Below are 22,625 nucleotides of genomic sequence, written 5' to 3'. Positions count from 1 at the left end.
CAGCCGGTTAAAACCAAAGTTGCTTTAGCTATATATTATACTAGTAATCGCAGCGGCATCGCTTGCGTTTTGGTTGTCACGTGTCAGACAAAAAAAGTAACCTGTGTCCTTCCTTGAGTTCAAGCTTCCTTCACACCGATTTCCATAAAATTCAACAGCAGTTTGGTCGCGACAGACAGACAGAGTTACTTTCACATTTATAATATTAATATACAACAAACAAACAAACAGCGTTTTATCTAATCATATCTAATTATTACAACAGTTTAAAATATAATACAACATTTATTTGTGCTTAAACTGACTGACATATCGAGATGTAATATTCACTCTGAACACACTTGAGCCGAGATGGCCCAGTGGTTAGAAGGCATGTCAGGGTAGCATGCGATACGCCCACCCCCCGAAAGACTTAGAGGGTACCCAGTGGACCTGGGCGTAATCGGCGGTCCAGGGAACCGGGTAGTCCCCCCCCCCTCCTAAGATCACGTGGGGGAAGCGCGTAATGACATATAAATTTGACAAAAAAAAAAATAACAGAAAAAAAAGACTCGCTGAGTTTCTTTCGCCGGTTCTTCTCAGGTCAGGGTGTTCCTTTTTCCGAACCGGTGGTAGTGTTTATTTGACAATCAATAAGTAAGTGTAATGCTTTTATATTGAATAAAGGAATTTGAGTTTGAGTTTGAGTTTGAATGCGTTTTTCCAGCGAATGGTTGGTTACAACGCATATCTTAACCAATGACTCCGGTTTAAACTAGAATAGAATGTCTTTCGTTTTTTCTTAATTTGTGTCTATGTCACCGTAAGATTACAAACATCGTTAGATTAAAACCTCGTGAGATTGTAATCTGTAGATATATTGTTAATCGTAATTCACATGATTACAATTTAGATTATAATATATATCGCGCAGTTGGGAACTGTCGAAAGATTGTGAACGTTTATACAACTCACAGTAAAACACATACAACTTCGGTAGTAAGAAATTTTATGTGTAGTTTAACTGAAATAGTTAAACTACATATAAAATTTCTTACTTCGATAGATAATAAAGTAGATTATAAACAGTATGTTACGATTCACAAACTTTTAATAGTTCACAATCTCACGAGATAGATTATAATCTAACAGTATTTATAATTTTACGGTGACATATATAACTAACATAATAATAGACAATAGACTCGCACGAGTCTCATATTTAAAGTTATTTTTTTTTCTGTCACATAATTTTCGAATCAACAGCCAGTCAGTGCAGGCTGTCTTTTACATATACTGATTGATCAATCAGTAAAACACTTGGTGTACTAAGTGTATCGAGTGTAATTATAGCTTGCAATGCGTCCCCTTCCTGGGCACGCTCGCGAAGGGCACCGGATGTGGTAACAGCCGCCGTCTCGATTTAAATTCGACTAAATCTTGTATCTTGACTGGCTGTAAGGGAAAATAAAAAACACATTAAAATAACCTGTTATTCTGACAGCTAATTGAGTTACACAAACTCTCCTAGAAAAACTAGACTTTTGTCTTGGTAGGGCTTTGTGTAATCCTGGGTACTACCCACTCATCAGACATACCGCCATACAGAAGTACTCAGTATTGTTGTGTTCTACTTTGAAGGGTGAGTCAGTGTAACTACAGGCACAAGGGACATAACATCTTAGTTCCTAATATTGGTGGCGCATTGACGATGTAAGGCATGGTTAATATTTCTATTAGCCTCATTGTCTATGGACGATGGTGACCACTTATCAGGTGACCCAAATGCTCGCCCACCGACATATAACATTAAAAAAACTTTTGACCGATGTTGCCATAGCTAATGATAGAGCAAATGAGTTACTAGATGGTAAGTGTTCACCACCAAATAAATCGACACTGTAAGTAATACTAATCATTCTTTGCATCTCAGATGCACTTATGCATGATTCAGTCGTTGAGTGGTTTAGTTGGGACCCGATAGGTGGCGCTGTTACCTGTTTTTTTATGTAATTGAAAGGCGGACTGCAAAATTAAAGTGGTCACCACTGGTCATAGGTAATGGCGCTGATTATTACCTATCCATTACTGTGTCAATACGCCACTGAACTTGGTAAACATAATATTCCTTGGGCCTGTATTTACACTGACTCACTCACACTTCAACAAAAAATAAGAACAGACTGTAAATTACCCACTGCTGGGCTAAGGCCATCCTTTTGAGGAGAAGGTTTGGAACATATTCCATTACTCTGTTCCAATGCGGGTTAGTGGAATACACATGCGGCAGAATTTCGATGAAATTAGACACATGCAGGTTTCCTCATGATGTTTTCCTTCACCGAGCACGAGATGAATTATAAACACAAATTAAGCACATATATATAGTGGTGCTTGCCTGGGTCAAACCCGCTGTAATCGGTTAAGACGCACGCGTTCTAACCACTGGGCCATCTCATACGTACCTCCTGTTTCTTTTCACCTCCGGTCGCCTCGTAATCGTTGCCGGCGCCGCCCTCTGCCGTCGACACGACGTATATCGACAGTTTTTGCCTTTGAGTCGAATCCGTTGCAATGTGTTTCTGGAAACGAACGAAATTATATAAAACTTGAAATACATGTTTATACTTGGTGGTTGGGCTTTGTGCAAGCCCGTCTGGGTAGGTACCACCCACTCATCAGTTATTCTACCGCCAAATAACAGTACTGAGTATTGTTGTGTTCCGGTTTGAAGGGTGAGTGAGCCAGTGTAACTACAGGCACAAGGAACATAGCATCTTAGTTCCCAAGGTTGGTGGCACATTGACGATGTAAGGACTAGTTAATATTTTTTACAGCGTCATTGTCTATGGGCGTAACAGGTAGTAGCTTCAATTAATATAGTTGCTAAACGATTCAAAAGTGTTTTTAAAAGACTTGAATAGAGTATATTTTGATTTTTGTTAGTTTTATTAAACAATGCTCTGTCTCTTTCTAACTTATGTGAAATTTATGTTGAGGGAAAGGGATAAATATATATAAAATGTAGCTACCTGAAAGAATTCAAGTAGTTCAGCCTTTGTGACCGTGTTCAGTTCTTCCACCTCCACTCGTGGTCTGTCGAAATTGTACATCTGAAAAATATTATTTCATATAACATAATTAAAACGACCTCCATGGTCGAGTGGTGTGTACACCGGTTTTCATGGGTACGCCACTCTGAGGTCCCGGGTTTGTGCGGCCGAGTCGATGTAGATTACCATTAATTTTCTATGTTGTGTTGGGTCTGGGTGTTTGTGGTATCGTTACTTCTTATTTCCATAACACAAGTGCGTTAGCTGCTTACATTGGGATCAGAGTAGTGTATGTGATGTTGTGTCATATTTATTATAATTACATACTACAGCTATCGCTTACCACTGTCTCTCCCTATGTATGCTTAGATCTTTGAAACTACGCAACGTATTTTGATGCGGTTTTTTTGGCACAAAGGACGTAAAATCTTAGTTCCCAAGGTTGGTGGCGTATTGACGATGAAAAGCCTTATATAAATATATATATTTGTTTCACCAATATGCTCGTCCGTCAACAAGAGAATTTAAAAAAACATGTTGGAAAAAAATATAAACGTGTAAAGCCGGGACGAGCCGCTGGCTATTTCTAGATTTTTTTTTATGGTCAAATAGCACAGATTATATCGCCAGTGTCACGTGCGTTTCTGGATACATTACCTGGGCGGTGATCTCGCTCCAGAGCTGCGAGGCCTTGATGGCGAGGCGCTTGGGGCGTTCGAGGCGTTCCGCTGCGAGAGCCGCCCGGTGCTTGAGGAAATCCTCCTCCGACATGTTTTCTAGATATTCCTGATTAAATATTTATTATTATTATTATTTTAAATATCTGATTTCGACATAAATTAAAGTCAAATAAAACAAAATCTATATTCAATATAGAAGTGATTACACTTAATGTTGTCTTAAATTTTCGCGATTACACATTGAAATAAAACAAGCTATAACGGATTTGAATCGCGTATATTAATAAAAATACATCACCTTAGTCTACCCGTGACCACGGACGCTGTAAAGTGCTCGAAACGTCGGGATGTTAAAAATAATTAATATACGCGATTCAAATCCGTTATAACTAGTTTTATTTCAATGATTACACTTCCTAATCAATAAGCAAAAACGTAGCAACGGTTCAGAAACTTGGCGTACCTTAGATATTTGTTTTTTATTTTATTTTCATAGGTCATAGGTATGTGTTTCATTGAGTCATGGGGATGTACATTAATAAGCTTATACTTGCTATAGTCAATTATAGTTAAAACATTTTTGTACTACCTTCGCCCCCTCGATGAACTTTTCTATCCTCTCCTCCAGGTAGGCAGGATGCCTGTCGCTCTGCACGATTATCCTCAGCCCCTGGGCGCCGTTCGACCTCCGCACGCCGCTGAACACGATATAGCCCAGCTGCTCCTGCAAGGGGCGGGCGTGAGTGGCGCGTGTGTGTGTGTGCGTGCGTGTGTGTGTGGGGGGCGGGCGTGAGTGGCGCGTGTGTGTGTGTGCGTGCGTGTGTGTGTGGGGGCGGGCGTGAGTGGCGCGTGTGTGTGTGTGCGTGCGTGTGTGTGTGGGGGGCGGGCGTGAGTGGCGCGTGTGTGTGTGTGTGCGTGCGTGTGTGTGTGGGGGGCGGGCGTGAGTGGCGCGTGTGTGTGTGTGCGTGCGTGTGTGTGTGGGGGGCGGGCGTGAGTGGCGCGTGTGTGTGTGTGTGCGTGCGTGTGTGTGTGGGGGGCGGGCGTGAGTGGCGCGTGTGTGTGTGGAGGCGGGCGTGAGTGGCGCGTGTGTGTGTGTGTGCGTGTGTGTGTGTGGGGGGCGGGCGTGAGTGGCGCGCGTGTGTGTGTGTGTGCGTGTGTGTGTGGGGGGGCGGGCGTGAGTGGCGCGTGTTAGTGTGTGTGTATGTGTGCGTGTGTGTGTGGGGGGCGGTCGTGAGTGGCGCGTGTGTGTGTGCGAGTGTGTGTGTGTGGGGGGCGGGCGTGAGTGGCGCGTGTGTGTGTGTGTGTGCGCGTGTGTGTGTGGGGGCGGGCGTGAGTGGCGCGTTTGTGTGTGTGTACGTGTGTGTGTGCGTGTGTGTGGTGGGTACCTGCGTGCGCAGCACGTGGAAGCAGGGCTCGCTGAGCGCGTGCGCGAGCAGCTCGAGCGTGACGTTGGCGCGCGCGCGCCGCACGCCGCACGCGTAGTACAGCGACGCGCACGACGACTTGTGCACGCTGTTGCCCGTCTCGCGCACGTACCACGCGCCTGCGGGCGGACCGACAGATTAATATCGAACAACATCACACACATTACTCTGATCCCAATGTAAGTAGCTAACGCACTTGTGTTGTGGAGATCAGAAGTAACGATACAAAAAACACCGTGACCCGAGACAACATGGAAAACTAATGATAATCTACATCGAAGTAATGACGGCGCAAACACCCAGAACCAAGGCGACATAGAAAACTAATGATAATCTACATCGACGTGGCCGGAAATTAAACTCGGGACCTCGGAGTCCCGACCTCGGAGACCCATGAAAACCGGCGTAGTACACTACTCGATCACGACAAATTTTTATGTGATGTATGTCACCGTAAAATTGTGAATGCCGTTAGATTATAATCTATCTTGCGAGATTGTGAACTATCGAAAAATTGTCAATCATGACATACTTTGTATAATTGAACGCAATACTTTATGGTAGACTATACATATATATCTATGAAAACCGGTGTACACCACTCGACCACGGAGGTCGACACAACTTAGATGTAGCATCGGCAAATCCAATCAAACCGATTACTGAAGATTCATACAACCAATAGAAACAGCTCCCTATCGCGCCACTCGACGCTATTCGTCGCTATAGATTCCCGCGTCAGTTCGACCCGAGACAGCGAGTGCGTGTAAAGCGACGCGTCGAATTGACGAATATATTAGGTCATATGATGTTACACGTTATTACGTTTGTGCAAAGATCATATTCGCATGAGAAATAAATATTGATGATTTGGGATTGCGTACTCAATTCGTATGTGATCGGTTTTACGAATGTTGCCGATGCTACATCTGAGTCGTAGTATACAAGATTAATGTTTCGTCATGGAGCATGATCGTTGTGTAGTGTGCGGGTTACCTTTTTCGATTTCGACCTCCCTGTAAAGCAGGAGCTGTTGTGCCAGTAGCGGCGTGGCGTCCTTCGGTAACCTGGGAAATTGATTTAGTTACATTAAGATTTATATGTTTGTATAAATAAGGTCACCATTAACTATATGTATGTTTATTATTGCTACTAGTTTAAGTTTCCTATGTAAGTGAACTTTGTTCTTAATGGGAAATAAATCATCTCTAATATAATCTAATAAGATTTATATATGTTACCGTAACATTACAAAATTCGTTAGATGACAATCTGTCTATTCAGATTGTAGATAGATTACAATATAGCGAAAAATAATGCGTTAAATTGCAATCATATTTCACGGTTTATTTATTTATTTATTGGAAATACTTACACCATCGACTTATCACTAACACATTCACTTAGCAGTAGATACAGGGTATTAAATCTAGGTGAATAAATCATTACAGGTGTAAACAATATTGACCTTAAGATAAGGCTATACTAACATAATTATATCTTGACTAAAAATTAAAAATTAAAATAAACTATAGATAAATAAACGAAACATAAAATAAAATTTAAATACAACAACAAAAATCACAAGGTCAACATAATTTAATTTATGAATAAAATGGTTTTAAAGTTATACTATGAGATCTTTACGGAGCTTCACAAAAGGTGGCTTGCTTTGGGCAAAGATTTCGTTAGATTACAATCTGACGAGACAGATTATTATCTAACGAATTTTTTAATCTTACGGTGACATATATAATTTTCTTGGCAGTTCTTCTCGGTGGAGTCTACATTCCGAACCGGAGCTTCACTTAATATAGTTTTTTATTTTTTTTATAGGGTGGCGGACGAGCATATGGGCCACCTGATGGTAAGTGGTCACCATCGCCCATAGACAATGACGCTGTAAGAAATATTAACTATTCCTTACATCGTCAATGTGCCACCAACCTTGGGAACTAAGATGCTAAGTCCCTTGTGCCTGTAGTTACACAACAATACTGAGTACTGTTATTTGGCGGTAGAATAACTGATGAGTGGGTGGTACCTACCCAGACGGGCTTGCACAAAGCCCTACCACAAAGGAATTTGTAAAATGAATTCATTAATTCAAGAATGCTTCTAAAAGCTTACTTGAATAAAGTATATTTCGATTTGATTTAATTTATATTACTTATCTGTACTCAGCGAGTAATTGAGTATTAAATAAAAAATCCACATATACTTGTGCGCACGGCACAGACCATAATGTGTAGGTACCACATTCATCGCATATTATACCACCAAATAGCAAAGTATGGCTATTAAACATAGTCATGTATCCTTGTCGAGAGTGCCCGAGTCGAGATGGCCCAGTGGTTAGAACGCGTGCATCTTAACCGATGATTGCGGGTTCAAACCCAGGCAAGCACCGCTGATTCATGTGCTTAATTTGTCTTTATAATTCATCTCGTGCTCAGCGGTGAAGGAAAACATCGTAAGGAAACCTGCATGTGACAAATTTCATCGAAATTCTGTCACATGTGTAACCAACCCGCATTGGAACAGCGTGGTGGAATATGTTCCAAACCTTCTCCTCAAAGGGAGAGGAGGCCTTTAGCCCAGCAGTGGGAATTTACAGGCTGTTGTTGTTGTTCAATTGGCTGAAAGAGGTGTTAAGTGCTTACTTGTCCTCTACAGCCTGGGCTGCTGCCAGCGCCCTCTCGCGGGTCAGGTTGCCGAACATGAGCGCCTCCACATGCAGCTTGCGCACGAGTTGGTGCGCGAACTCATTCAGCCGCTCCGGTGTGATCGCTGGAAGTAAAAAACCAAAAATCTAAATATACACTACTAGCTTTTGCCCGCGACTTCGTTCGTGGACTTCAGGTTCGTCCCGTCTAGTCTAGTAATCGCTTAAAATCGCTTCGTAAATAAGTCATTATTTCTCGTACAAAGTAAAGGATAAAAAATGGTTATTTTGGGTTATTCCTAAGAGATAAACATATACCATCACGGACTTTTTTGTAGACCTTTCTAAGTTGTACAATACTGTAGTACATTGTTTTGATCTATCTTGTAGGATTCAGTCAGCGTTTGCAATGTAAGCGCAAAAAATGTGTTTTTTTACGACCTCACATTCGAAAACTCAAAAATTGTAGCCTATGTGTTATTCTGATGTATAAGCTATATTGTGGTAAAGTTTCATTCAAATCCATTCAGTAGTTTTTACCCGAAAGAGTAACAAACATCCATACATCCATACATACAAACTTTCGCCTTTATAATAGTAGTAGGATTCAAGCAGGCTTTTACCGCTACATAATTGCTGTAGACTTAGTCACTCTTTATTATATCATATATCTGCCAGTGAAAGTCTTCTCAAACCTACCTACAGTACTACACCCAACTGATTGAAATAAGATAAAATTGTACAAATCAATTATAAAACTAAACCGCTCTGTTCAATATCTTTTTAACGAATAAAGATTTATTTATTTAACGAAATTAACGAAAATCGGTCCTGCCTTCCCACAGATTAAACATCAAAATCGAAATATACTTTATTCAAGTAGGCTTTTACAAGCACTTTTGAATCGTTATTTAACAACTGTACTAAGTGAAGCTACCATCGGTTCCCAAAGTTAATTCTACTAAGAACCGGCAAGAAACTCACTAGTTACTCTTTCCCACTTTTAAGCAGTCGTAGTTCATTCGGCTTGGAAGTCAACAAGTTATAATCCCACGCTTTTTTATCATCTATATGATCTTGTACTGTATAACATGCCTTCTTTGCCAAAGTATTTTTTACAAATGATATAATTTTATGAAACCGCAAAGTTAAAAATGTCTGTGGAATTTTATTATAGAAACGGATACCTTTTTTAATTTAACAAAAATAAATATTATTGTAGCCAAAGTTACTCCCTATTATATCAGTTATCTGCCAGTGAAAGTCCCTTCAAAATCGGTTCAGCCGTTCAAGAGATTAGCCAGAACAAACAGACAGGCCGACAAAAATTGTAAAAAATGTTATTTCGGTATTAGTTAGCTTTTGATATTTCTCACTCTATCTATCTATCTATCTATCTATCTATCTATCTATCTATCATACCTATGTGTTGCTACTTCTGTTAACTAATATTAATTTTGTACAATTCAATGGAAAACTGTATAGTACGACACAACTTAGATGTCGCATCGGCTAAATTCGTAAAACCGATCACATCCGAATTGAGCACGCTATCCCAAATTATCAATATTTATTTCTTATGCGAATATGATCTTTACACAAACGTAGTAACTTGTAATATCATATGACCTAATATATTCATCAATTTGACGCGTCGTTTTACATGCACTTTCTCTGACGCGTGAATCTATAGCGACGAATAGCGTCGAGTGGCGCGATAGGGAGCTATTTCTATTGGTTGCTTTTGTTCGTATATGCTTTTGTTTTCCTTACATAAATATTTACCGTGTATACATACATTAAGTAAAAAATGGCTGTTTTAATATTACAAACAGACACTTATTACAAACAGACACTCCGATTTTATTATATGTATAGATTAAAAGATGGCGACTCACTCTCCGCAGCCTGCAACAGCTGGCAGCGCGTCCACACGACGTCTGACAGGCAGAGAGCCTGCTGGTACACGGCATGCTGCAAACAACGCCAGGCGTTCAAACGAGTATACATAAAAAAATATAACAAAAAGAAAAACCGACTTTAAACTTTTCTTGGTGGTACGACTTTGTACAAGCCAGTCTCGGTAGGTACCACCCACACATCAGTTATTCTACCGCTAAACAACAGTACTCAGTATTGTCGTGTTCCGGTTTGAATGAGTCAGTGTAACTACAGGCACAAGGGACATAACATCTTAGTTCCCAAGGTTGGTGGCGCATTGACGATGTAAGGAATAGTTAATATTTCTTACAGCGTCATTGTCTATGGGTGATGGTGACCACTTACCATCAGCCGATTAAAACTACCCTTAAAGTACAGTAGAACCTCTAGAATTCGAATATCAAGGGAGAAAACCAAATTCGAATTAAAGAGTTTTCGACTTAGGCGGATTTTGATTCGACGTGAAGAGGTCGAGATTCATTCTTATGAATTTTGAGTTGAGAAGTAAAATAAATACAAAATCAAGTTGCAGAGGTGATACACATTAATAATTATTATTTGTATACATTCAACTAAAAGTAAAAAAAAGTAACAGGCTATAAATTTCCCATTGCTGGGCTAAGACCTCTCCCATTAAGGAGATAGTTTGGAACAAATTTCACCACGCTGTGCTAATGCGGGTTGGTGGAATGCACATGCGGCAGAATTTCAATAAAATTAGGCACATGCAGATTTCACGCACAAGATGAATTATAAACACAAATTAAGCACATATATATAGTGGTGCTTGCCTGGGTTTGAACTCGAAAACATCGGTTAAGATGCACGCGTTCTAACCACTGGGACATCTCAGCTCATATATTCAACTTTATTTCCAAAAACGTTGCTATATTCGAGGTGCAGAAATAAAAGTTAAGTTTTCCAGTTATGAAGGGAAAATATATACCAAAACGCATTGGAACAGCGTAGCGGAATGTATTCCAAACCTCCTCAAGGGGAGAGGAGGCCTTTAGTCCAGCAGTGGGAAATTTACAGGCTGTTGTGGTTCTTCTAGATGTTCCTGACATGTCCCACTGACCTGGTAAGGCTGTTCTGCTTCAAAGTTCTTGATGGCCCTGATGTGACTCTCCTTCATGATCTCGAACCTCTTCGGGTCAGCCTTGAAGTTGACTATATGGTCTATGATCTTTTCCAGCAAGACGTGTTGTTTGTCATCGTAACCGTCTATCGTTATCTGAAAGTTCGATCAGAAAAAAAATGAGCTAGAATTAGAGAAAACTGTAATAAGATTCCACTGTTATTTTTAACTTTGCCTATTTATAAAAACATTGATAAATAATATTACTGAATACAAGAATATATTAAAGATAAAAAGCATAAACTTAGTATTTATTGATTACCTGACTGTATATCCTACATAAATTTAACTGTACTATACTTAAATACTCTGTGTAATTGGGATAGTGGAAAAGAGTAAGTACTGAGTTTCTTAGCGGTACTTCTCGGTAGAATCTACTTACGGAACCGGTTATAGCTTCACTTGATATAATTGTTAAAATCAAAATAAAAATAAAAAAAAACTTTATTCAAGTAGACTTTTACAAGCCCTTTTACCTACCACCGGTTCGGAAAGTAGATTCTACCGAGAAGAACCGGCAAGTAACTCAATAGTTACTCTTTTTCAAAATTTACAAAATACAGTCATATTAGTTAAATACAATTATATACGCGTGTAATATATCCTGCCTGGAAGTCAACAGGTATTAATTCCACGCTTTCTTATCATCTACAAAATCTTGTATCGAATAATATGCCTCCTAATCCCATACCAATGTATTTTTTACAAACGAATTAAATTTACGAAAACGGCAAAGTTAAAAATGTCTGCGGATTTTTATTATAGAAACGGATACCTTGCTCCAAGAAGATTTATTGAAAGTAGAAAAAAAAATTAAATGCCGTTTCTAGAATGCTTGCAAAAGCCTACTTGAATAAAGTATACTATATATAACTATGTATAGTAGGACACAAATTAGATGTAGCATCGGAAAATGCAATGGAATGAAATTAAAACCGATTACTGCCGATTCACACAACCAATAGAAATAGCTCCCTATCGCTCCATTCGACACTATCCGTCGCTATAGATTCTCGCGTCAGAGAAAGCAAGTGCATGTAAACCGACGCGTCAAATTGACGAATACATTAGGTCATATGATATTACAAGTTATTGCGTCCGTGCAAAGATCATATTCGCATGAGAAATAAATATTGATAATTTCTTTTTAAAATCTTTCTTAGATATGACGGCGCATGGTGCGCCATCTTGTTTTTCGTACTGGCTGGAAAAGAGTGTCAATGGAAGTCGAACGGCGCTCTAGTGAAGCGTCGCGGCGCTGGTAGCGAGGCAGCCATCTTGAATGCAGTTACATTTAAGATTTCCCGCGCACCACGTATGCGACGAATCGCTAATTTCCAACAGTCTGTATTTTAAATAGATTTAGTGTTTTTATGTGTTTGTGATATTTTAACATAAAGATATTTATAGCTACTGTGAAATTATCTGTGATTGATTTGCTTAATTAAAACTTTACTGAATTTGTGAACAATACTTTGAATATACGCCCACTTATAATAAATTATTCTGATATTGGCAGTAAAATGTCTATAGATATTATTCAATTGTATTGTTTATGTCACTGATGTATCAAAACGATGCTTACAAATAAAAATTCTTTCTTTCTTCCTTTACTGTAATGTACTCACACTGAGGCCATACTTGGCGTTCCCGAGACTCCAGCGGAGGCCTGCCAGCTCCGCCGCGTAAGCGAACTGCTGAAGAGAGTCTCTCAGCAGCAGCACCCACACCGACGTCAGGTTGCAGCTCGCCGGGTCCGAGTACGCCAACGGGCTGCCAATGGCGCGACCAGAACCATCAAAGACAAAAATCAAAATCAAAATAAACTTTATTCAAGTAGGCTTTTATAAGCACTTTTGAATCGTCATTTTACAATTAATTGAAGCTACCACCGGAGACCAGACCAGATCCAGAAGGAAAATTACCAGATTCTGACAACCCTTGTCTGTGGAACTGGAGGGACCACACAGAAGGAAAGCTACCAGATTGTGACAACCCTTGTCCAGTTCCACAACTGAAGGTTTAACCACAGCTGATATCCATCACATATCTATACATATAATAATATTGGAGTGTCTGTTTGTAATATTACCTTTAAGTACTGACGTGGTTTAGTCAGATCATAAATGATGACGTGACGTCTATTAGACGGTTACTTAAAAAACCGAAATGGGTTCTTAATATTCACTAAAATTCACATGATTTAATTGCAATATGATCCGTTTATTATTGATTTACTAAGGAAAATTAAAAAACAACAACATTTTCGTATGAGATTAACATTTATTAGGTACTAATCAAAATGCTACTATTTAAGAAAGCTTTCATTTCTTCATGATAGGTGGGTTTTAGTTCAACTTTATTTGGATTTTTATACTTTGTGCAAATCTATAAAAGTTTTTGATTTAATAATTGTGTTAATCAACGTCGTGTCATATAGTTCAAGTCATAAAGATTCTGAGTCGTTGAATGTTTTGGGTTGACGTCGAGGGTTTTCAACAATATTGTGACTTCGCTCGACTCATAGATAATACACATATGCTGTAATCTGGCTCGACCGAACAATCATTGCGTTGGATCCCGAAGCTACAGAGAAGGGCGTGGGGGTAACTTTAAAGGCGCCGAAATAAAGCTCATATATGTTTTGTCACCGTCTGTGAGACACCCACGTCAGTACTTAAAGGTTAAAATAGCCCTTTTTTACTCAATGTATATTTATTTATTTATTTATATTTTGGAAACAAACAGTGCTATTATTTATTATAAATGTTGTACATAATTAATCTCTAAACCAAAACAGTTTCCTATGACAGTTAATACATAAATGACTTTCAGAGTGTAGAAAGCATATTAATAATTACTATTATAAATTATACATTATCATTATAAATATTAAAATTAAAACTTTAAATAAAAAAAATTATTGCAATATATAGGTTAAATATCATTTAGATTCATTCAATAAATATTTTACAGCAGATTTAAATTGACGGAGAGAGAGATGAAACATATCCAATTTAAAGAACATCTTGTAATGTGGTTTGCACTTCTAATAATATAACCATTTCCTGCAAATTTAGTGCGGGTATACGGTATATTACAAATAGGTTTATTTCGAGAATTTAATCTTGGACAGTTAAGATCCAGTCTAGAGAGAAGGTAACTGGAGTCGATTCCATTGTTCAGTATATTATATAACAATATTTGATCTTTTTCGATCCTTCTATTACAAGGCAGTGGCAGTTGCTTCATAGTTATATTATTACCAGAGGTTCCATATTTTAAGTGTTTTTTAAATAAATAATGGACTTTATTTATTTTTTCTATATAAGTTTCGTATTGAGGATTCCAAACAACTGTATACATATGTATGTAAACACAGTACATATACCGAAATAACATTTTTTACAATTTTATTCGGTCTGTCTGTCTGTTTGTTCCGGTTAATCTCTGGAACGGCTGGACCGATTTTGACGGGACTTTCACTGGCAGATAACCGATATAATAAGGAGTAACATTGGCTACAATATTTTTTTTTGTTGAATTCAAAAGCGTGCAAGTTCGTGGGCACAGCTAGTATTCAATATAAGACTAATGTCATACATATGCATGTAGAAAAAGAGGGCTATTTTTATATTACAAACAGACACCAATTTTATTTTATTTTCTTATATGTATAAAAATTGATTTGAATTGATTTGATATAGATTAATGAAATATTGAAATGCTCCTATTATTAATACTCATAATATTCCTGTTTTGAGTTGCAGCTTGTACGTACAAGGAGTGGGGATGACTATAGCTTAAACCGAGCTTGCGAAAGGCTCTACATGAAATGGTTATCTTGATGATACTTTTCAAAATGAAATATCTTTAATTAACTCACCTGACTAAGTCCAAAGTAACGAATGCTTTGGGCAGCAAAAATTCATTATCCCTCTTGTACCAGAGTCTCATTAGGGGGGTATCCTGCGAACAAGAAAAAAAATCCCTTTAAAAACAACAATTATCATGACCTTGGATGCAGTATGAGATCTTTACTGTTTCACTCTTGGGAACGGAAGAACCTCATCTCCTTTTTAATAATAAATATGAGACAACATCATGAAAGCCAGGCGAGCACCGCTGATTCATGTGCTTAATTTGTGTTTATAATTCATCTCGTGCTCGGCGGTGAAGGAAAACATCGTGAGGAAACCTGCATGTGACAAATTTCATAGAAATTCTGCCACATGTGTATTCCACCAACCCGCATTGGAACAGCGTGGTGGAATATGTTCCAAACCTTCTCCTCAAAGGGAGAGGAGACCTTTAGCCCAGCAGTGGGAATTTACAGGCTGTTGTTGTTGATGTTATTTTTGCTCATAACTACTAATTGAATTTAGGTAGATAACGGCATTATAGGTATACCACGACACTAAAATAATCTAGAGAGCCGACATCATCCTGCCCTTATCCCAATTCTATTCGGTCGGTATATATTTATTGTTAGCATATATTTGTGGTGTGTGTTTTGTCCTCGTATGTTAGCCAGATAGACGATTACAAATCAAATTTTGAAAAACTTTTATATCGTCATTTTACAATTAAGCGAAGCTACCACCGGTTCGGAAAGTAGATTCTACCGAGAAGAATCGGCAAGAAACTCAGTAGTTACTCTTTTTTACACCGGTTCGGAAAGTAGATTCTACCGAGTAGAACCGGCAACAAACTCAGTAGCTACTCTTTTTTACACCGGTTCGGAAAGTAGATTCTACCGAGAAGAACCGGCAACAAACTCAGTAGCTACTCTTTTTTACACCGGTTCGGAAAGTAGATTCTACCGAGAAGAACCGGCAACAAACTCAGTAGCTACTCTTTTTTACACCGGTTCGGAAAGTAGATTCTACCGAGAAGAACCGGCAACAAACTCAGTAGCTACTCTTTTTTACACCGGTTCGGAAAGTAGATTCTACCGAGAAGAACCGGCAACAAACTCAGTAGCTACTCTTTTTTACACCGGTTCGGAAAGTAGATTCTACCGAGAAGAACCAACAAGAAACTCAGTAGCTACTCTTTTTTACACCGGTTCGGAAAGTAGATTCTACCGAGAAGAACCAACAAGAAACTCAGTAGCTACTCTTTTTTACACCGGTTCGGAAAGTAGATTCTACCGAGAAGAACCGTCAAGAAACTCATTAGTTACTCATTTTCAACATTACCTTGATAATAGCCGGTGCTATCGCATCGGCGGTGGGGTCGGAAGATTTCTCCAAGTCCAGTCGTGCGGGGATGAACTCGTTCGGCAGCGGGAGATGAAGCTCTTTGTTGAGCGACACCGCTTTCCATTTCTAAAACATTTTTAAACATAATATTATTACATAGTATAAAACAAAGTCGCGAGAGGAGGCCTTTAGCCCAGCAGTGGGAATTTACAGGCTGTTGTTGTTGAATACATACATTGAGCGTGGCCTCGTCGATGTCTTCTTGGACATACTTGGTTCCGTACCACGGTTCTGTCTGAGTGCATTTTTTCTCGAAACACCTTTAACAAAAATTTATTTTTATGAACGGTGGCAATTTCTCGATTATAAACGCGAGGGCGTTAATAATTGGCGAAGAAATGCTATAAAACTGACTCTCTCGTTTTTGGTTAATATTTTATCCTGAGCCGAAACGGCCGTAGTTAGAACGAGCGCATCTTAACCGATGATTGCGGGTTCAAATCCAGGCAAGCACCACTATTAATATGTGCTTAATTTGTGTTTATAATTCATCTCGTGCTCGGCGGTGAAAGAAAACATCGTGATTAAACCTACATCTGCCTAATTACATAGAAAATCTGCCACATGTGTCTTCCACCAACCCGCATTGGAATTATTCCAGTGATTATGGGATAGCTGGATGGGATATGGGATAGAGTATCGATCATGGTCTCATTATGAAAAGCTCCGGCCGTAGGTGTGCCGAAAGTTACAGAGAATTCTTCAAATAAAAATAAACTTTATTGTAGCAGGCTTTTACAAGCACTTTTGAATCGTCATTTAACAATCAAGCGAAGCTACCACCGGAAAATAGATTCTACCGAGAAGACCGGCAAGAAACTCAGTAGTTACTTTTGTTGTTGCAATAGACTCTACATCTATATATATATTTGTTTTCCTACTCACTTGGCAACGACCCCAACCCTCACGTTATCCGGGGTCAGGAGGGCCAGAAGTTCATCGATGAGATCCGGTCTCCAATCGGTCATCAAGTAATACGCGCTCAGGATATCACGCATTGGAAACTCCTGTAGAAAAAAACAATTATTGACATTATTTTATTAAAAGGGGACGTCCAATCATGTAACGCAATTTGGGGGAAAGGGTGTCTCGTAAAAGGGGGCCTTTCTTACAACACGTTAGGTAACATTGTTATTTTTTTTTTAAACAAAAAAAAATCGGGAATCAGAAGCTGATATACGTTACAGAAAAAAACGTTACGGTGCGTTACAAGGGTAGGTGGGGGGGAGTTAGCAATCTTCAAAATTTACGTTACGTAATACTTGAACGCTTCTTAAGACGATATTGACCACCACGCAACAGAGAAACGAAAAACGTTCAGGTAAGTTACAAGGGGACCAGGGCGGGGGGTGTTAGTCAAAATGTTCAAAATCAAGTAACGCAATACTTTTTTTTTATGTTATAAGTTGGCGGACGAGCATATGGTTTACTTACCATCAGGTGGCCCATCTGCTCGTCCAACAACCTATACCATAAAAAAAAAAAGAAAAAAAAATGGGCCACCTGATGGTAAGTCATCACCATCACCCATAGACAATGACGCTGGAAGAAATATTAACTATTCCTTACATCGTCAATGTGCCACCAACCTTGGAAACTAAGATGGTATGTCCCTTGTGCCTGTAGTTATACTGGCTCACTCACCCTGAAGAATAACTGATGAGTGGGTGGTACCTACCCAGACGGGCTAGCACAAAGCCCTACCACCAAGAAAAGACTTGAAACGCTCCCAAAGACTTTATTGACCACCACAAAGTAAGCGGAACCAAAAGGCTATATATCTGAAGGCTTAACCGACACGTCAAACAGGAAACCATGAAGGCGGAAAATAATTGACAATACACAACAATATATCTACTTAGATATAAAACTATATAGATAAAGAACATATAGCATTTACAAAATAAATATTATTGAGTTACAGTACTTATAGTCTGTTCGCGTTAAGAATGCAGTGAGTTGTCATTGTTTGACCAATCAAATATTTTTAATAAAAGGGTAAAGGTGTATGTATATTTGTGTTAAAATTCCAACAAATTATATTTGTTTTAAACACTAAGTGTAATGAATTTAAAAAGTACACATTAATGTAAAAAATCGAAATTAAGTCATTAATATTTTAATCTCTATTACTTACACTATTACTGTCGTCGTTAGTGTTTATAATAAAATAATTTTCTGCAGTGTCGCAGCATTTCTCGCACTTTTATTTTACAAAGTGGTGTGGTATTCATTTTTTTTAATATCAGTTAATAATAATAAAAATTTAATTTAAATTATAAAAATATCAGTTAATAATTAATTAAATCCACAATCATCTTTGTCATGTCTTTACCTGTTCAATGTGAAGTTGACTTTGTAATTTGAAAAGATTTGATTGGTCAAAGGTGCCGGTGAACAATGACAATTCACTGCATTCTTAACGCGAACAGACTATAGTAAGTTAGTGAGTCTGACGCGAAGCTATTAACTAACCCTTCCCCCCCTTTCCCTCTTACAAAAGAAGAGTCTTTGAGCTCAGTCCACAGCATCGTAGTACAATTATCAAGTCAAGACAAGCTGTCTAAAGCTTCTATGGTTATGTTGAGACAGCGTGTGGTAAGTCGTAGATGGTGGTCACCTGTAACAGGTGCGCGTGCGCAACGACGGCGGCGCGCGCGTCCTGCACATCCCGGAAGCGGAACTCGAGCGCCATGAGGTCGCGCTGCTCCTCCCACACCCAGCGCTGGGCGCCCTGCGACTTCAGCATCGCGATGTACTAGAAGAACAGATAAATATTAGGTTGGGGAAAAAGTCTTTTCGCATATAGTATGTATGAAATTGTAATAAAATCTCTTTGGCTATACCATTTGTATCTGGCTGGTTTTGGTATCATTAAAAAGTTTTAATTTTAAAGAAGGTACTTCCAAATTCAAATTAGGAATTTGTGTGATTTTCATTTGTTTTTGTTGTTGTTAAAATGAGTGAATCCAAAGAAGAAATTCGATACATTTTAAAAATTTACTATAAAAAAGGTAAAAATGCAACTCAAGCCGCGAAAAAAATTTGTGATGTTTATGGACCTAATGCAGTATCTGTGAGAGTAGCGCAAGTTTGGTTTAAGCGTTTTCAAGCCGGAAATTTTGATATCAAAGATGCATCTCGCTCTGGTCGCCCTGTTACGGACAAAATTGATGCCATTTTTGAAAAAGTGGAGCAAGATCGGCATATTAGTAGTTACGATGTAGCTGAAGAACTGGCAATTGACCACAAAACGGTTTTGACTCATTTGAATAAAGCTGGGTACACAAAAAAGCTCGATATATGGGTGCCTCATGAACTCACTGAAACAAACCTAATGAACCGTGTACTCATTTGTGATTCTTTATTACGACGCAATGAAACCGAACCATTTTTGAAGAAGCTGATAACTGGTGATGAAAAGTGGATCACATACGACAAGAACGTGCGAAAAAGATCGTGGTCAAAGGCCGGTCAAGCTTCACAGACTGTGGCAAAACCCGGATTAACTCGCAACAAGGTAATGCTGTGTGTATGGTGGGATTGGAAGGGCATCATTCATTATGAGCTGTTACCGCCCGGCAGGACCATCGATTCAGAACTGTATTGCGAACAATTGATGAGATTGAAGCAAGAAATTGAGAGAAAGCGGCCAGAATTGATCAACAGAAGGGGTGTGGTTTTTCACCATGACAACGCTAGACCTCACACATCTTTAGCCAATCAACAAAAATTACGAGAGTTTGGCTGGGAGGTATTAATGCATCCGCCGTATAGTCCTGACCTTGCACCTTCAGATTTTCATCTGTTTCGGTCTCTGCAGAATTCCTTAGGCAGTGTCAGGTTAACATCACGAGAGGACTGCCAAAACCACTTGTCGCAGTTTTTCCATCAGAAGCCCCAAAATTTTTACAGCACTGGGATCATGTCACTACCAACAAGGTGGTAAAAAGTTATGGAACAAAATGGCACCTACATACTTTAGTCAAATGTAAATAAACTATAAAAAAAAACTTTTTGAATTTTCATATAAAATACGAAGAAACTTTTTCCCCAACCCATTATTCTCTTGTCACAAACGTCAACACTTTCTTTAGACCTACTTTCTTTTTGTTATCCACTTTGTTAAATATATTATATTAAACATTTTATATTGTAATCTTTGTGGCCATAGTCTTCATGTAATTTAAAAAAACTGTACAAATATAATCTGTATACGCTGTTGATTACAAATAAATAAATAAATAAATAAATAAGTAAATATTGTACACCACATACACTACTCTGATCCCAATGTAAGTAGCTAAAACACTTGTGTTGTGGAGAATCAGAAGAAGAACCACAAACGTCCAGACCCGAGACTAAATATTTTAACGAACTTTCGAAAGACTACACATGCGAGAGATAGATTATAATCTAAATTGCAATCACATTTCACAGTTCATAATGTATCGACAGTTTACAATCTCACGACACAGATTGTAATCTAACGACGTTTGTAATCTTACGGTGACATATATTACTATGACATACATCTAACTAGATCTATATACCTATCTAAGTTACCATATAGTTAGATATATACCTGAAATACGAGTTCAACAATTTGATCGATATGCTCGACGCCGGCCTCCGTGAGGTCGACTTGGACTCCGAAGAAGGCGAAACCCCTCGCACCGATACGCGTACCCCCCACTAGGCTAAAAAAGGGGGAAAGGTATCTTCATCATCATTACATACTATTAAACAAAGTCGCTTACCACTGTCTGTATCTATGCATGCTCATCTTTGAAATTACGCAACGGATTTTGATGCGGTTCTTTCAAAAGATAGATCGATTCGAGAGGAAGGTTTTTGCATATAATACATGGAAAATATAGTAAAGAAACACTGATTATTTTACAGAATACATCTATTGATCGATTTATGTGATTTTTCGAATTTCTGACTTTTGGGCAAAAAATCGTTTTATTCAAAATTAAACTATTACTATATTCAAGGAGGCTTTTACAAGCACTTTTGAATCGTCATTTAACAATTACGGCAAGAAACTCACCAGTTAGCCTTTTTCAACATAACAATACAAAGTCATTTCATCATTTTACGGTACCAATGCGACATTTTTTGTGCAACAAACATGGAGGCATGCTTACCTGTTACACCAGCCCCTGTTCTTCAGCGCAGACAGCAGACTCCCGGGGCCTTCGTGCCCCAATAAATGAGACAAGTAGTGACCAGGCTAAAGTAAAGTAAAATAAAGTAAAGTAACAGCCCGTAAATTTCCCACTGCTGGGATAAGGCCTCCTCTTCCATTAAGGAGAGGGTTTGGAACATATTCCACCACGCTGTTCCAATTCGGGTTGGTGGAATGCACAGATGGTTTATAAACACAAATTAAACACATATATATAGTTGTGCTTGCCTGGGTTTGATCCCGTAATCATCGGTTAAGATCCACTGGGCCATCTCAGCTCTATAGTGACCATGCTATAGAAATATAATTATCAACATTATTTATGTGTGAGCTTTTGATCCACTGAGCCGAGATGTCCCAATGTTTAGAACGCCTGTACCTTAACCGATGATTGCAGCTTCAAACCCAGGCAAGCACCACAGAATATTCAAGTGCTTAATTCGTGCTTATAATTCATCTCGTGCTTCGTGCAGGAAAACATCGTGAGGAAACCTGCATGTGACTAAATACATAGAAATTCTGCCGCATGTGTATTCCATCAACCAGCATTGGGACAGCGTGGTGGAATATTTTCCAAAACCTTCTCCTCAAAGGGAGAGGAGGGCTTAGTCCAGCAGTGGGAAATTTACAGGCTGTTGTTGTATTAATTTGATCCACTGAACCATGGCGGTTCATAATGAGACAATATAACAGTACACACCCCACTTTTGTAATGCTTCCTAGTATCCGGTATAGGGAAGTCGATGGATAACGACCGGAGATCTTTGACGGGGTAGCAGTAGGCGCGTTTCCGCCTCAGGTGCGGGGGGAAGGGGTGCTCCGGCCAGGTGGGGGCTGTGACGGATTTGTCCTCGACCGCCGAGAATAATTTGACCACCATATCTTCCAATTCGTCCAAAGATTCTGAAAAGATATATCCATACTATAGTAGCGGCACGCTATGATGTCCGTTTTGACGTTTGCCCGCTCTTGAAGTTTCGTATTTAATAAATAATTACATCAAAGGAGCAAATTGTTGTTCTTTATTGTCAATAGTGACGTTCAGTTAGTCATAAAATATATCGAATGTGATTTCTAAACTACAAATATTAGGGTACCGCGAAGATAACTTTTTTTTAACGACTCCGATTAAATATAGCCACTAGTGTTTTTGGTTTCTTTATTGTATCAATTTATTTCTTGCATGTAATGTGTTTATAAAGTTATTCATTCTAATTCCAATTTTTTATTTAAATTGATTTCGTTCGAATATATTACTTAAACTTATTTTATATTTTTTTTATTAAA

At 38.7% G+C, this 22,625-nt stretch overlaps 1 protein-coding gene across 1 annotated transcript in view; it reads right to left on the bottom strand.

Annotated features, from left to right (window-relative positions):
• Positions 1-1,060: 1,060 nt before the first annotated feature.
• LOC124541577 (insulin-degrading enzyme) overlaps positions 1,061-22,625 on the bottom strand; it is a 32,639-nt gene continuing 11,074 nt past the window's right edge. Inside the window, exons 8-26 of the mRNA XM_047119493.1 lie at positions 22,039-22,241; positions 21,298-21,383; positions 20,730-20,844; positions 18,765-18,902; positions 17,030-17,151; positions 16,320-16,404; positions 16,082-16,210; positions 14,767-14,849; positions 12,509-12,653; positions 10,821-10,976; positions 9,700-9,775; positions 7,800-7,926; positions 6,133-6,203; positions 5,098-5,255; positions 4,302-4,436; positions 3,690-3,818; positions 3,012-3,092; positions 2,445-2,561; positions 1,061-1,434 (exon numbers count right to left, since the gene is read on the bottom strand). Coding sequence (XP_046975449.1) covers positions 1,327-1,434; positions 2,445-2,561; positions 3,012-3,092; positions 3,690-3,818; positions 4,302-4,436; positions 5,098-5,255; positions 6,133-6,203; positions 7,800-7,926; positions 9,700-9,775; positions 10,821-10,976; positions 12,509-12,653; positions 14,767-14,849; positions 16,082-16,210; positions 16,320-16,404; positions 17,030-17,151; positions 18,765-18,902; positions 20,730-20,844; positions 21,298-21,383; positions 22,039-22,241 — 2,264 coding nt within the window. The 3' untranslated portion in view covers positions 1,061-1,326. The remainder of the gene's footprint in view (positions 1,435-2,444; positions 2,562-3,011; positions 3,093-3,689; positions 3,819-4,301; positions 4,437-5,097; positions 5,256-6,132; positions 6,204-7,799; positions 7,927-9,699; positions 9,776-10,820; positions 10,977-12,508; positions 12,654-14,766; positions 14,850-16,081; positions 16,211-16,319; positions 16,405-17,029; positions 17,152-18,764; positions 18,903-20,729; positions 20,845-21,297; positions 21,384-22,038; positions 22,242-22,625) is intronic.

The sequence above is a fragment of the Vanessa cardui genome, chromosome 28 (assembly GCF_905220365.1).
Source record: "Vanessa cardui chromosome 28, ilVanCard2.1, whole genome shotgun sequence".
NCBI lineage: Eukaryota > Metazoa > Arthropoda > Insecta > Lepidoptera > Nymphalidae > Vanessa > Vanessa cardui.
The sequence above is the reverse complement of the archived record's forward strand: the minus strand, read 5'-3'. Positions and strand labels throughout refer to the sequence as shown.